This window comes from Ranitomeya imitator, chromosome 4, assembly GCF_032444005.1.
Source record: "Ranitomeya imitator isolate aRanImi1 chromosome 4, aRanImi1.pri, whole genome shotgun sequence".
Classification (NCBI taxonomy): domain Eukaryota; kingdom Metazoa; phylum Chordata; class Amphibia; order Anura; family Dendrobatidae; genus Ranitomeya; species Ranitomeya imitator.
The window spans coordinates 1,190,658-1,207,869 of record NC_091285.1 but is presented as its reverse complement, the minus strand read 5'-3'; the positions used below and the strand labels follow the sequence as shown (position 1 = coordinate 1,207,869).

Here is a 17,212-nt window from a genome sequence, read left to right as displayed (position 1 = left end):
CACCGCTGTATAATATAACTGATATCTGGAGAGCGGTGATGTCACCGCTGTATAATATAACTGATATCTGGGGAGCGGTGATGTCACTGCTGTATAATATAACTGATATCTGGAGAGCGGTGATGTCACCGCTGTATAATATAAGGGATATCTGGGGAGCGGTGATGTCACCGCTGTATAATATAACTGATATCTGGAGAGCGGTGATGTCACTGCTGTATGATATAACTGATATCTGGAGAGCGGTGATGTCACTACTGTATAATATAACTGATATCTGGGGAGCGGTGATGTCACCGCTGTATAATATAACTGATATCTGGAGAGCGGTGATGTCACTGCTGTATAATATAACTGATATCTGGGGAGCGGTGATGTCACTGCTGTATGATATAACTGATATCTGGAGAGCGGTGATGTCACTACTGTATAATATAACTGATATCTGGGGAGCGGTGATGTCACCGCTGTATAATATAACTGATATCTGGAGAGCGGTGATGTCACCGCTGTATAATATAACTGATATCTGGGGAGCGGTCATGTCACTGCTGTATAATATAACTGATATCTGGAGAGCGGTGATGTCACCGCTGTATAATATAACTGATATCTGGGGAGCGGTGATGTCACTGCTGTATAATATAACTGATATCTGGGGAGCGGTGATGTCACTGCTGTATAATATAACTGATATCTGGGGAGCGGTGATGTCACTGCTGTATAATATAACTGATATCTGGAGAGCGGTGATGTCACTGCTGTATAATATAACTGATATGTGGGGAGCGGTGATGTCACTGCTGTATGATATAACTGATATGTGGGGAGCGGTGATGTCACTGCTGTATGATATAACTGATATCTGGGGAGCGGTGATGTCACTGCTGTATGATATAACTGATATGTGGGGAGCGGTGATGTCACTGCTGTATAATATAACTGATATGTGGGGAGCGGTGATGTCACTGCTGTATGATATAACTGATATGTGGGGAGCGGTGATGTCACTGCTGTATGATATAACTGATATCTGGAGAGCGGTGATGTCACTGCTGTATAATATAACTGATATGTGGGGAGCGGTGATGTCACTGCTGTATGATATAACTGATATGTGGGGAGCGGTGATGTCACTGCTGTATGATATATATCGGATATGTGGGGAGCGGTGATGTCACTGCTGTATAATATAACTGATATCTGGGGAGCGGAGATGTCACTGCTGTATAATATAACTGATATCTGGGGAGCGGTGATGTCACTGCTGTATAATATAACTGATATCTGGGGAGCGGTGATGTCACTGCTGTATGATATAACTGATATCTGGGGAGTGGTGATGTCACTGCTGTATGATATAACGGATATGTGGGGAGTGGTGATGTCACCACTGTATAATATAACTGATATCTGGGGAGCGGTGATGTCACTGCTGTATAATATAACTGATATGTGGGGAGTGGTGATGTCACCACTGTATAATATAACTGATATCTGGGGAGCGGTGATGTCACTGCTGTATAATATAACTGATATGTGGGGAGCGGTGATGTCACTGCTGTATAATATAACGGATATGTGGGGAGCGGTGATGTCACTGCTGTATAATATAACGGATATGTGGGGAGCGGTGATGTCACTGCTGTATGATATAACGGATATGTGGGGAGCGGTGATGTCACTGCTGTATAATATAACTGATATGTGGGGAGCGGTGATGTCACTGCTGTATAATATAACTGATATGTGGGGAGCGGTGATGTCACTGCTGTATGATATAACGGATATGTGGGGAGCGGTGATGTCACTGCTGTATGATATAACGGATATGTGGGGAGCGGTGATGTCACTGCTGTATAATATAACTGATATGTGGGGAGCATTGATGTCACTGCTGTATGATATAACTGATATGTGGGGAGCTGTGATGTCACTGCTGTATGATATAACTGATATGTGGGGAGCATTGATGTCACTGCTGTATGATATAACTGATATGTGGGGAGCATTGATGTCACTGCTGTATAATATAACTGATATGTGGGGAGCGGTGATGTCACTGCTGTATGATATAACGGATATCTGGAGAGCGGTGATATCACTGCTGTATAATATAACTGATATGTGGAGAGCGGTGATGTCACTGCTGTATAATATAACTGATATCTGGGGAGCGGTGATGTCACTGCTGTATAATATAACTGATATGTGGGGAGCGGTGATGTCACTGCTGTATAATATAACTGATATGTGGGGAGCTGTGATGTCACTGCTGTATGATATAACTGATATGTGGGGAGCATTGATGTCACTGCTGTATGATATAACTGATATGTGGGGAGCATTGATGTCACTGCTGTATAATATAACTGATATGTGGGGAGCGGTGATGTCACTGCTGTATAATATAACTGATATGTGGGGAGCTGTGATGTCACTGCTGTATGATATAACTGATATGTGGGGAGCATTGATGTCACTGCTGTATGATATAACGGATATGTGGGGAGCTGTGATGTCACTGCTGTATGATATAACTAATATCTGGGGAGCGGTGATGTCACTGCTGTATGATATAACTGATATGTGGGGAGCGGTGATGTCACTGCTGTATAATATAACTGATATGTGGGGAGCTGTGATGTCACTGCTGTATGATATAACTGATATGTGGGGAGCTGTGATGTCACTGCTGTATGATATAACTGATATGTGGGGAGCGGTGATGTCACTGCTGTATAACATAACTGATATGTGGGGAGCGGTGATGTCACTGCTGTATAATATAACTGATATGTGGGGAGCGGTGATGTCACCACTGTATGATATAACTGATATGTGGGGAGCTGTGATGTCACTGCTGTATGATATAACTAATATCTGGGGAGCGGTGATGTCACTGCTGTATGATATAACTGATATGTGGGGAGCGGTGATGTCACTGCTGTATGATATAACGGATATGTGGGGAGCGGTGATGTCACTGCTGTATAATATAACGGATATGTGGGGAGCGGTGATGTCACTGCTGTATAATATAACTGATATCTGGGGAGCGGTGATGTCACTGCTGTATGATATAACTGATATGTGGGGAGCGGTGATGTCACTGCTGTATGATATAACTGATATGTGGGGAGCATTGATGTCACTGCTGTATGATATAACTGATATGTGGGGAGCGGTGATGTCACTGCTGTATGATATAACGGATATGTGGGGAGTGGTGATGTCACCACTGTATGATATAACTGATATGTGGGGAGCATTGATGTCACTGCTGTATAATATAACTGATATCTGGGGAGCGGTGATGTCACCGCTGTATAATATAACTGATATGTGGGGAGCGGTGATGTCACTGCTGTATAATATAACTGATATCTGGGGAGCGGTGATGTCACCGCTGTATAATATAACTGATATGTGGGGAGCGGTGATGTCACTGCTGTATAATATAACTGATATCTGGGGAGCGGTGATGTCACTGCTGTATAATATAACTGATATCTGGGGAGCGGTGATGTCACTGCTGTATAATATAACTGATATCTGGAGAGCGGTGATGTCACTGCTGTATAATATAACGGATATGTGGGGAGCGGTGATGTCACCGCTGTATAATATAACTGATATCTGGGGAGCGGTGATGTCACTGCTGTATAATATAACTGATATCTGGGGAGCGGTGATGTCACTGCTGTATGATATAACTGATATGTGGGGAGCGGTGATGTCACTGCTGTATAATATAACTGATATCTGGGGAGTGGTGATGTCACTGCTGTATAATATAACTGATATCTGGAGAGCGGTGATGTCACTGCTGTATAATATAACTGATATCTGGGGAGCGGTGATGTCACTGCTGTATGATATAACTGATATCTGGAGAGCGGTGATGTCACTACTGTATAATATAACTGATATCTGGGGAGCGGTGATGTCACTGCTGTATAATATAACTGAGATCTGGGGAGCGGTGATGTCACTGCTGTATAATATAACTGATATCTGGGGAGCGGTGATGTCACTGCTGTATAATATAACTGATATCTGGAGAGCGGTGATGTCACCGCTGTATAATATAAGGGATATCTGGGGAGCGGTGATGTCACTGCTGTATGATATAACTGATATCTGGAGATCGGTGATGTCACTGCTGTATGATATAACTGATATCTGGGGAGTGGTGATGTCACTGCTGTATAATATAACTGATATCTGGAGAGCGGTGATGTCACTGCTGTATAATATAACTGATATCTGGGGAGCGGTGATGTCACTGCTGTATAATATAACTGAGATCTGGGTAGCGGTGATGTCACTGCTGTATAATATAACTGATATCTGGGGAGCGGTGATGTCACTGCTGTATAATATAACTGATATGTGGGGAGCGGTGATGTCACCGCTGTATAATATAACTGATATCTGGGGAGCGGTGATGTCACCGCTGTATAATATAACTGATATGTGGGGAGCGGTGATGTCACTGCTGTATAATATAACTGATATCTGGAGAGCGGTGATGTCACTGCTGTATAATATAACTGATATCTGGAGAGCGGTGATGTCACCGCTGTATAATATAACTGATATCTGGGGAGCGGTGATGTCACTGCTGTATAATATAACTGATATCTGGGGAGCGGTGATGTCACCGCTGTATAATATAACTGATATCTGGAGAGCGGTGATGTCACTGCTGTATAATATAACTGATATCTGGAGAGCGGTGATGTCACTGCTGTATAATATAACTGATATCTGGGGAGCGGTGATGTCACTGCTGTATAATATAACTGATATCTGGAGAGCGGTGATGTCACCGCTGTATAATATAAGGGATATCTGGGGAGCGGTGATGTCACCGCTGTATAATATAACTGATATCTGGGGAGCGGTGATGTCACCGCTGTATAATATAACTGATATCTGGAGAGCGGTGATGTCACTGCTGTATGATATAACTGATATCTGGAGAGCGGTGATGTCACTACTGTATAATATAACTGATATCTGGGGAGCGGTGATGTCACCGCTGTATAATATAACTGATATCTGGAGAGCGGTGATGTCACCGCTGTATAATATAACTGATATCTGGGGAGCGGTGATGTCACTGCTGTATAATATAACTGATATCTGGAGAGCGGTGATGTCACCGCTGTATAATATAAGGGATATCTGGGGAGCGGTGATGTCACCGCTGTATAATATAACTGATATCTGGAGAGCGGTGATGTCACTGCTGTATGATATAACTGATATCTGGAGAGCGGTGATGTCACTACTGTATAATATAACTGATATCTGGGGAGCGGTGATGTCACTGCTGTATAATATAACTGATATCTGGAGAGCGGTGATGTCACTGCTGTATAATATAACTGATATCTGGGGAGCGGTGATGTCACTGCTGTATGATATAACTGATATCTGGAGAGCGGTGATGTCACTACTGTATAATATAACTGATATCTGGGGAGCGATGATGTCACCGCTGTATAATATAACTGATATCTGGAGAGCGGTGATGTCACCGCTGTATAATATAACTGATATCTGGGGAGCGGTCATGTCACTGCTGTATAATATAACTGATATCTGGGGAGCGGTGATGTCACTGCTGTATAATATAACTGATATCTGGGGAGCGGTGATGTCACTGCTGTATAATATAACTGATATCTGGAGAGCGGTGATGTCACCGCTGTATAATATAACTGATATCTGGGGAGCGGTGATGTCACTGCTGTATAATATAACTGATATCTGGGGAGCGGTGATGTCACTGCTGTATAATATAACTGATATCTGGGGAGCGGTGATGTCACTGCTGTATAATATAACGGATATGTGGGGAGCGATGATGTCACTGCTGTATAATATAACTGATATCTGGGGAGTGGTGATGTCACTGCTGTATAATATAACTGATATCTGGAGAGTGGTGATGTCACTGCTGTATAATATAACTGATATCTGGAGAGTGGTGATGTCACTGCTGTATAATATAACGGATATGTGGGGAGCGGTGATGTCACTGCTGTATAATATAACTGATATCTGGGGAGCGGTGATGTCACTGCTGTATAATATAACTGATATCTGGGGAGCGGTGATGTCACTGCTGTATAATATAACTGATATCTGGGGAGCGGTGATGTCACTGCTGTATAATATAACTGATATCTGGGGAGCGGTGATGTCACTGCTGTATAATATAACTGATATCTGGAGAGCGGTGATGTCACTGCTGTATAATATAACTGATATCTGGGGAGCGGTGATGTCACTGCTGTATAATATAACTGATATCTGGGGAGCGGTGATGTCACTGCTGTATAATATAACTGATATCTGGGGAGCGGTGATGTCACTGCTGTATAATATAACTGATATCTGGGGAGCGGTGATGTCACTGCTGTATAATATAACTGATATGTGGGGAGCGGTGATGTCACTGCTGTATGATATAACTGATATGTGGGGAGCGGTGATGTCACTGCTGTATGATATAACTGATATCTGGGGAGCGGTGATGTCACTGCTGTATGATATAACTGATATGTGGGGAGCGGTGATGTCACTGCTGTATGATATAACTGATATCTGGGGAGCGGTGATGTCACTGCTGTATAATATAACTGATATCTGGGGAGCGGTGATGTCACTGCTGTATAATATAACTGATATCTGGGGAGCGGTGATGTCACTGCTGTATGATATAACTGATATGTGGGGAGCGGTGATGTCACTGCTGTATGATATATATCGGATATGTGGGGAGCGGTGATGTCACTGCTGTATAATATAACTGATATCTGGGGAGCGGAGATGTCACTGCTGTATAATATAACTGATATCTGGGGAGCGGTGATGTCACTGCTGTATAATATAACTGATATCTGGGGAGCGGTGATGTCACTGCTGTATGATATAACTGATATCTGGGGAGTGGTGATGTCACTGCTGTATGATATAACGGATATGTGGAGAGCGGTGATGTCACTGCTGTATAATATAACTGATATCTGGAGAGCGGTGATGTCACTGCTGTATAATATAACTGATATCTGGGGAGCGGTGATGTCACTGCTGTATAATATAACGGATATGTGGAGAGCGGTGATGTCACTGCTGTATGATATAACTGATATGTGGAGAGCGGTGATGTCACTGCTGTATGATATAACTGATATGTGGGGAGCGGTGATGTCACTGCTGTATGATATAACTGATATCTGGGGAGCGGTGATGTCACTGCTGTATAATATAACGGATATGTGGAGAGCGGTGATGTCACTGCTGTATGATATAACTGATATGTGGAGAGCGGTGATGTCACTGCTGTATGATATAACTGATATGTGGAGAGCGGTGATGTCACTGCTGTATGATATAACTGATATGTGGAGAGCGGTGATGTCACTGCTGTATAATATAACTGATATCTGGGGAGCAGTGATGTCACTGCTGTATGATATAACTAATATGTGGAGAGCGGTGATGTCACTGCTGTATGATATAACTGATATGTGGGGAGCGGTGATGTCACTGCTGTATGATATAACTGATATCTGGGGAGCGGTGATGTCACTGCTGTATAATATAACTGATATCTGGGGAGCGGAGATGTCACTGCTGTATAATATAACTGATATCTGGGGAGCGGTGATGTCACTGCTGTATGATATAACTGATATCTGGGGAGCGGTGATGTCACCGCTGTATAATATAACTGATATCTGGGGAGCGGTGATGTCACTGCTGTATGATATAACTGATATCTGGGGAGCGGTGATGTCACTGCTGTATGATATAACTGATATCTGGGGAGCGGTGATGTCACTGCTGTATAATATAACTGATATCTGGGGAGCGGTGATGTCACCGCTGTATAATATAACTGATATCTGGGGAGCGGTGATGTCACTGCTGTATAATATAACTGATATCTGGAGAGCGGTGATGTCACTGCTGTATGATATAACTGATATGTGGGGAGCGCTGATGTCACTGCTGTATGATATAACTGATATGTGGGGAGCGGTGATGTCACTGCTGTATGATATAACTGATATCTGGGGAGCGGAGATGTCACTGCTGTATAATATAACTGATATCTGGGGAGCGGTGATGTCACTGCTGTATGATATAACTGATATCTGGGGAGCGGTGATGTCACCGCTGTATAATATAACTGATATCTGGAGAGCGGTGATGTCACTGCTGTATAATATAACTGATATGTGGGGAGCGGTGATGTCACTGCTGTATAATATAACTGATATCTGGGGAGCGGTGATGTCACTGCTGTATAATATAACTGATATCTGGAGAGCGGTGATGTCACCGCTGTATGATATAACTGATATGTGGGGAGCGGTGATGTCACTGCTGTATAATATAACTGATATGTGGGGAGCGGTGATGTCACTGCTGTATGATATAACTGATATCTGGGGAGCGGTGATGTCACTGCTGTATGATATAACTGATATGTGGGGAGCGGTGATGTCACTGCTGTATAATATAACTGATATCTGGGGAGCGGTGATGTCACCGCTGTATAATATAACTGATATCTGGAGAGCGGTGATGTCACTGCTGTATAATATAACTGATATCTGGAGAGCGGTGATGTCACTGCTGTATGATATAACTGATATGTGGGGAGCGGTGATGTCACTGCTGTATAATATAACTGATATGTGGGGAGCGGTGATGTCACTGCTGTATAATATAACTGATATCTGGGGAGCGGTGATGTCACTGCTGTATGATATAACTGATATGTGGGGAGCGGTGATGTCACTGCTGTATAATATAACTGATATCTGGAGAGCGGTGATGTCACTGCTGTATAATATAACTGATATGTGGGGAGCGGTGATGTCACTGCTGTATAATATAACTGATATCTGGAGAGCGGTGATGTCACTGCTGTATAATATAACTGATATGTGGGGAGCGGTGATGTCACCGCTGTATAATATAACTGATATCTGGAGAGCGGTGATGTCACTGCTGTATAATATAACTGATATGTGGGGAGCGGTGATGTCACTGCTGTATAATATAACTGATATCTGGGGAGCGGTGATGTCACTGCTGTATAATATAACTGATATCTGGGGAGCGGTGATGTCACTGCTGTATAATATAACTGATATGTGGGGAGCGGTGATGTCACCGGTGTATAATATAACTGATATGTGGGGAGCGGTGATGTCACTGCTGTATGATATAACTGATATGTGGGGAGCGGTGATGTCATCTCCTCTGATCTTTCTGATGTTTCGCAGGAGACTGGTTTCCAGGTGACTTGTCCTCCGGGCACTTGGAGCGCTTCTTCTTCCTCTTGGCCTCCATGATGCTCCTGAATTCCTTGGCTTTCTGGCAGGTGTCTCCCAGGTAATGCTCCTCAGCAGACATTGCTCCCTTCTTCTCTTGCTCTTGGTGTCCTCCATGTCTGAGGTGCAGATGTTGGCCATCACCACATCGGGGAGAACAGTAAACCCCAGGTGTGAGAGTTTTCGCCTCAGCAGTTGTCGTCTTTGGCCGCTTGGTGTCTTCTTCAGGCCTACAGATGGTTTGTTGATGCCGTGGTCAGTGCCGTCTTCTCTTCGACCATTTGGGACTTTCTTTTATAGGGACAGAGCACCACCGACATTGACGGCAGCCATGAGTATGGACAACCCTTGTGTGTATCATGGGCATTTCTGGGAGGGAGACCGTAGTGCCCGGTGGTTTCCTTTTTATCTGTTTTCTCCATATTGTGATATAAAGCGTCACCTGATGTGACCACCGGGGACCATATCCTGCTCCCAATCTTCACATACACAGAAGGTCCAGTTGGGATCCTAGCCCTCCGTCAGGCGCAATATAGATTCTCGTCAGTTCAGGCGCAATGTGCCTGACAAGCACAGGTCAGAAAACCACCTATAGTAGCTACATATTTCAATTTCAGGACTATAGAAGTAGTCAGTGACCTTCATAGGAATGTATTAAAAGAGATTACACCAAATCAGATGCAAAAAAAAAACATTTATTAACCATAAACTTATTAAAACTAAAAGTACCACTTTTCGGTAGTACCGCCAAATAGGCTCCAGTTATCTTTACTTAACTATTGCTTAAATATAAAATTATGGAAAAAAACTTAAAGGATATTGCACTTAGATGTTACTTATTTTCTACTCATCTTCAGTGGTTTCAATTGCAGCAGAAGCAGCACAGGTACACTTAGAAAAGCAAGGCTGGCAGACGAAAGTTGCATGGGAAAGGCAGATTGATTCTTTACATATTTTGCAGTCATATTTAGAAAGCCTTCTGAAACCAGATACAAATGAGCAGGTAGTACAACTGCGTCTTTTAGAAGGTGGTAGAGTCGGTGTTTGTTCTGGAACGTCCTTGGGACGATATCTCTTCAACCGGTGTTGCAGGGCAAGGGGCATTCCAACCGTCTTTGTACTTCTTGGGCTTAGCTCTCCACTCACCAGTTCATTAGCCAATTGTTTTAGGTACATTCTTCTGCGCATTTGTTTAAGTTCATTACCGAGGTAAATTACTTGTGAGTTGATGCCACCCACATTCAGCATTGTAAAGAAGATTACCATCGGCCAGCGTTTGGTATTTCGACTTACATTGAAATTGCCACACATTTGGTCAGCAGTGTCAACGCCGCTTTTGGTCAAATTATAAAAAGTTATGATTTCTGGTTTCCTTAGCTCCCCAGCCTCTGGATCAATGGTGTAATCATTATGTAATGAAGAGACCAAAATCACATTTTTCCTCTCGCGTGGGATGTAAGAAACTAAAATCTTTCCATTACTGAACCCAAACATAGTGCTATACTGTTGTTTGCCTTTTGTATATAGAAAATCTGGCGGCAACTGCCTTTTGTTTTTTCTAACAGTTCCCACATATGACAGCTTTTTCGTTTTTAAAAAATCAATCAGATCAAAGTCAGTAAACCAGTTGTCAGCAGTGATATTTCGACCAGATCCAAACATTGGCTCAGCAATTCTCTTTACCACATCACTAGGCTTGTTGCTCACATTGAAAGGACCTGGTGGCTGTCTTCCACAATAAACTTCCATGTTCATACTGTACATCATCCTTGCATCAACCATGGCAAAAATTTTAATTCCATATTTGTTTGGCTTCGATGGTATATATTGCCGAAAACCACATCTTCCACGGAAACCTGGAAGCATCTCATCAATAGTGAGGTTTTGCCCCGGGCAATAGCTTTTTTGACAATTCATAATAAATTGTTGAAATATGTCCCGAATTGGTGCAAGCCGGTCATAACCTTTTCGTTCTGTCCGGGTACTTCGATCATCGAAACGGAGGCAACGGATCAGGACTTTGAATCGTTTCAGATTCATCACAAGGCTGAATTTTTCGATGCCATCACCGTCTGTCCCCCACAGCTCCTCCAAACTTTGCCTATTTGCTCTGAAAGCACCAGCTAGGTATAACAAACCAATAAATGCCTTGAGTTCAATCACATCAGTGTTTTTGATGTCCCTCTCTCTGGAGAATTGCTCTTTGATTGTGTCAATATACTGGTTAGTGAACCGAACAATAGTTTCCAACATGCTATCTGTAATTCGATTACTCCAACATTCCACTGCAGTTTTAAGGCCCCGTCACACATAGCGAGATCGCTAGCGAGATCGCTGCTGAGTCACAAGTTTTGTGACGCAACAGCGATCTCAGTAGCGATCTCGTTATGTGTGACACGTAGCAGCGATCAGGCCCCTGCTGTGAGATCGCTGGTCGTGTCGGAATGGCCTGGGCCATTTTTTGATCGTTGAGGTCCCGCTGACATCGCTGAATCGGTGTGTGTGACGCCGATTCAGCGATGTTTTCACTGGTAACCAGGGTAAACATCGGGTAACTAAGCACAGGGCCGCGCTTAGTAACCCGATGTTTACCCTGGTTACCATCCTAAAAGTAAAAAAACAAACGCTACATACTTACCTATCGCTGTCTGTCCCCGGTGCTCTGCTTCTCTGGTCTGGCTATGAGCGCCGGTCAGCCGGAAAGCAGAGCGATGACGTCACCGCTCTGCTTTCCGGCCGCTGTGCTCACACCAGAGAAGCAGAGCGCCGAGGACAGACAGCGGTAGGTAAGTATGTAGCGGTTGTTTTTTTTTACTTTAACGATGGTAACCAGGGTAAACATCGGGTTACTAAGCGCGGCCCTGCGCTTAGTTACCCGATGTTTACCCTGGTTACCGGGGACCTCGGGATCGTTGGTCGCTGGAGAGCTGTCTGTGTGACAGCTCTCCAGCGACCAAACAGCGACGCTGCAGCGATCCGGATCGTTGTCGGTATCGCTGCAGCGTCGCTATGTGTGATGGGGCCTTTAGCTTTTCTAGCACTTTCAATAACTCCAGGAAGGTGTGTAATAATATTGTGGGATTCTCTGCGCTGTTTGTTCTTGGGTGCCTTTTTGTTCCACTTTGTATTTTTATCTTTGCCCAAATAATAAGCTAGATCTGTGTCTGTTTCCTCTGTATCAGTGTCATCACCATCCTGCTCTGTTCCAGAATCAGTGTTACATTCTGCTACCTCATCTTCAGATGAAATGTCACTAGATTCCTCTAAATGCTCAGTTACTGCTGGTTCTTCCTCATCATCTTCTAACAAAAAAATCTTCATTTCTTCTAAATGAAGGGGTTTAGATGAATCATACTGTTTTCTGGCCATTGCAGCAGAAAATCTGAAGCAAGAGAGAAAGAGTATGTGTTAGGGCGCAAGGTGCCTTAGAAGCCACCCTCCTTTTGTCTAAGAAAACAGTACTTATGTACACTAACTTAGCATTAATCCTTCATAAAACAAGCTAAATACACAATCGTGATGAATAAAAAAAGAAAATACTAACCTTTCAATTTGTGTTGAAATCAGGCGCAATGTGCCTGAGAAGCCAAAGTGTTGATATCTGCTCACTAGAAGGTCTGCGGAGTCACTGTGATATCAGGTTTCACAGAGCCTGGAGAGTCAGGAGATAACTAGGAGGGGTGGGCTTTTCTGATAAGTGGGCAAGGAGAGAGAAGTGAAACTAATTACTGTGTGCCTGTCAGATCTATTGCGCCTGACGGAGGGCTAGCCTGGGTTCTGGTGCAACACGATCCTATTTAATCCTAGGGGCCCCAAAGAGTTATGAATGCAGAGGACCAAATCTATGGATGGCTCCAATGAGTCCACATCTATACATTGATAGAATTTGCCTCCTCTGTCCTAGACTCCTACAGAATTTGACATGAGTCTAGGTGGCCACAGCATTATTCATGACTAGGAGGAGTGCATGTATGCATGAGCCTAGCAGGAGTGTATGTACGTATGAGTACTAGGGAGTGTGTGTACGCATGAGTACTAGGGAGTGTGCATGAGCGCTAGAGTGCATGTATGCATGAGCACTAGAGAAGCACATTTACACATGAGCAAAGGAGCAGTGTAAGTATGCATTAACAGGAGGAGCACATGTACGTATGAGACTGCGCGGAGTGTCTGAGCGCACAAGCACTAGGGAGTGTGTACGCATGAGCACTAGAAGAGCGCATGTTCTCATGAGTCTAGCAGGAGTGTATGTACATATGAGCACTAGGGAGTGTGCATGAGCACTAGAATGTATGTATAGTGGAGCACATTTACACATGAGTACCAGAGGAGCACATTTACACATGATAAAGGGAGGAGTGTAAGTATGCATGAGCATAGGCGGAGCACATGTACGCATGAGACCCCAAGGAGTGTGTGTGCACATGAACACCAGAGTGTATGTATGCATGAGCACTAGAGGAGAATATTTACACATGAGCAAGGGAGGAGTGTAAGCAGGAAGAGGAATGTATGTATGCATGCGCATTAGGGAGTGCATGCACACATGAACACTAGAGGCGTGTATGTATGCATGAGCACTAGAGGAGTGTATGTACGCATGAGCATTAGGGAGTGTGTGTATTCACAAGCACTAGAGGAGTGAATGTACACATGAGCACTATAGTGTATGTATGCATGAACACTAGAGGAGTGTATGTACGCATGAGCACTAAAAAATGTGTACACATAAGCATTAGGAAGTGTGTGTACGCATGAGCACTAAAGAAGCACATTTGCACATGAGTACTAGAGGAGCACATTTACACATGAGCAAGGGAGGAGTGTAAGTATGCATGAGCATAGGAGGAGGACATGTACGCATGAGACCCCAAGGAGTGTGTGTGCACATGAACACCAGAGTGTATGTATGCATAAGTACTAGAAGAGTGTATGTATGCATGAGCACTTGAGGAGAATATTTACACATGAGCAAGGGAGGAGTGTAAGCATGCATGAGCATAGGAGGAGCACTTGTATGTATGAGACCGCACAGTTTGTGTGTGCGTATGAACACTAGAGGAATGTATGTATGCATGCGCATTAGGGAGTGCATGCACACATGAACACTAGAGGAGTGTATGTATGCATGAGCACTAGAGGAATGTATGTACGCATGAGCATTAGGGAGTGTGTGTATTTACAAGCACTAGAGGAGTGTATGTACGCATGAGCATTAAAAAATGTGTACACATAAGCATTAGGAAGTGTGTGTACGCATGAGCACTAAAGAAGCACATTTGCACATGAGTACTAGAGGAGCACATTTACACATGAGCAAGGGAGGAGTGTAAGTATGCATGAGCATAGGAGGAGGACATGTACGCATGTGACCACGCGGTTTGTGTGTACGCATGAGCACTAGGGAGTGTGTGTATGCATGAGCACTAGAGGAGTGTATGCCTGCATGAACACTATAGTGTATGTATGCATGAACACTAGAGGAGTGTATGTAGGCATGAGCACTAAAAAAAGTGTGTACACATGAGCATTAGGAAGTGTATGTTGGCATGGGCACTAGGAGTGTGTGTACGCATGAGCACTAGAGGAGTGTATGTACACATGAGTACTAGGGAAACATTTACACATGAGCAAGGGAAGAGTGTAAATATGAATGAGCATAGGAGGAGCACATGTATGCATGAGACTGCGAGGTTTGTGTGTACGCACGAGCACTAGAGGAATGTATGCACTAGAAGAGTGTATGTACGCATGAGCACTAGAGGAGTGTATGTGTGCATGAGCACTAGGGAGTGTGTGTACACATGAGCACTGGAGGAGTGTATGTACGCATGAGCACTAGGGAGTGTGTGTATACATGAGCACTGGAGGAGCACATGTTCACATGAGCCTGGCAGGAGTGTATGTAAGCATGAGCACTAGAGGAACACATTTACATATGAGCAAGGGAGGAGTGTAAGTATGCATGAGCATAGGAGGAGCACATGTACGTATGAGACCGCGAGGAGTGTGTGTACGCATGAGCACTAGGGAGTGTATGTTTACATGAGCACTAGAGGAATGTATGTACGCATGAGCATTAGGGAGTGTATGTACACATGAGCACTAGATGAGGGTATTTGCGCATGAGCTATAGAGGAGTGTGTGCATGAGCACTAGGGAGTGTGTGTATGCATGAGCACTAGAGGAGTGTATGTACACATGAGCACTAAAGGAGCACATTTACACATGAGCAAGGGAGGAGTGCAAGTATGCGTGAGCATAGGAGGAGCACATGTACACATGAGACCATGAGGAGTGTGTGTGCATGAGCACTAGGAAGTTTATGTAAGCATGAGCACTAGGGATTGTATGTACGTCTGAGCACTAGGGAGTGTATGTACGCATGAGCACTAGAGGCGTGTATGTACACATGAGCACTAGAGTGTATGTACGCATGAGTATTATGGAGTGTATGTAGGCATGAGCACTACAGGAGTGTGTGTACACATGAGCACTAGTGGAGCTCATATACGGAAGAGCAAGAAAAGAGTGCATGTACAAAGGAGCCCGAGAGGAATATATGTACGCATGGGCCTGAGAGGAGCGCATGTATGCTTGAGAAGAGTCCATGTACTCTTGAGCTCAAAAGTATGCATGAGCCCGAAAAGAGTGCATGTGTGCAAAGGCCCAGAAGGAGGACATGTGCGCATGAGCCCGGGAGGAGGACATGTGCGCATTAGTGAGGGAGCACATGTACACAAGAGTTTTGGGAGGAGCACATGAACCCAGGAGATGGGGTACTTTCATGAATTTTTTGTATGGCAGATACTTGGACCTCAAAGATCAGAATGAACACGGTTTCAGACCCAGTCCTCTGGAGGAAAAGTTGCTGCTACATGAGAAGTCTCTCAAGTTCTACGAGTCTTTTTTGGCCTGGCCATCATCACTTGGCCCAATAGAGACAACATTATAGCATTCATCTTCCAGGGTAAAACTGTGAAATAATGGACAGTATGGAGGCCACCAGGTGGGGGTTCTGAGGACCTGATCCACTGGAGACATAGGTCCCATTTACTGTCACATTGAAGATAACTGAAACTTCCACCAACTCAATGGTCTTAGGAGACGCCCCAGTACCTTCAAAGACCTTGTAAGGACAATTACTGCCAAGCCAGCGACATGTAGATGTGTCAGTAATTCTAGGGATGGAGCCCTCCTCTGCTGGACAGTGGGTCAAGGGTAGTGGGTCAAGGGTCGGGCTCAGGGGCTGTTCTCATAATGATGTCTACATGTGACCCCACTTATGGGATAATTCCATATAGTATGGCCACAATGTAATTAGGAGGCCAGAGCTGTGACCAAAGAAGCTTAGAATCCATCATAAGTGACTAATCTCCTCTGGTGTATTGTACACCCTCCTGGGGATTTAACCCAAAACGTCGCCTCATATGGGTCTATCAGCTGAAGCTGACTTGGGGTTTGTGGATTCCTATTGTATAGACAGAAGGTGATGGGTCCAGGGGCTAATTGTGAGTCAAGGGGTGAGAGGATCAAAGGGAGCAACTATATGCTACATGGTGAGGGGGTCATATGGTGACAATCCTTAGCCAGAGGGTTAGACGTCACAAGGGCGGATTGTGAGATGGATGGTGAATAGGTTGCGCATGTGGAAAAAAGGGATCCAGCTCCAAGAGATAAAATCTCTTAACGTTAATAACCGGAAGGAGCGGGCCTGAGTAAACTGTACGCGTTTCCAACACACAAGTGCTCTTAGTCTCAGTTTACTCAGGCCCGCTCCTTCCGGTATATCCGATATTCGGATGTCTTACAGCCTATTTCTATTTTAAATGAATACTATTAAAGTT

General features: G+C 44.2%; 1 protein-coding gene across 1 annotated transcript in view; it reads left to right on the top strand.

The window, feature by feature from the left end:
• The window catches only part of SLC15A5 (solute carrier family 15 member 5), a 107,014-nt gene extending 90,130 nt beyond the window's left edge, over nt 1-16,884 (top strand). Inside the window, exons 8-9 of the mRNA XM_069761855.1 lie at nt 9,318-9,426; nt 16,173-16,884. Coding sequence (XP_069617956.1) covers nt 9,318-9,426; nt 16,173-16,320 — 257 coding nt within the window. The 3' untranslated portion in view covers nt 16,321-16,884. The remainder of the gene's footprint in view (nt 1-9,317; nt 9,427-16,172) is intronic.
• The last annotated feature ends 328 nt before the right edge of the window (nt 16,885-17,212 follow it).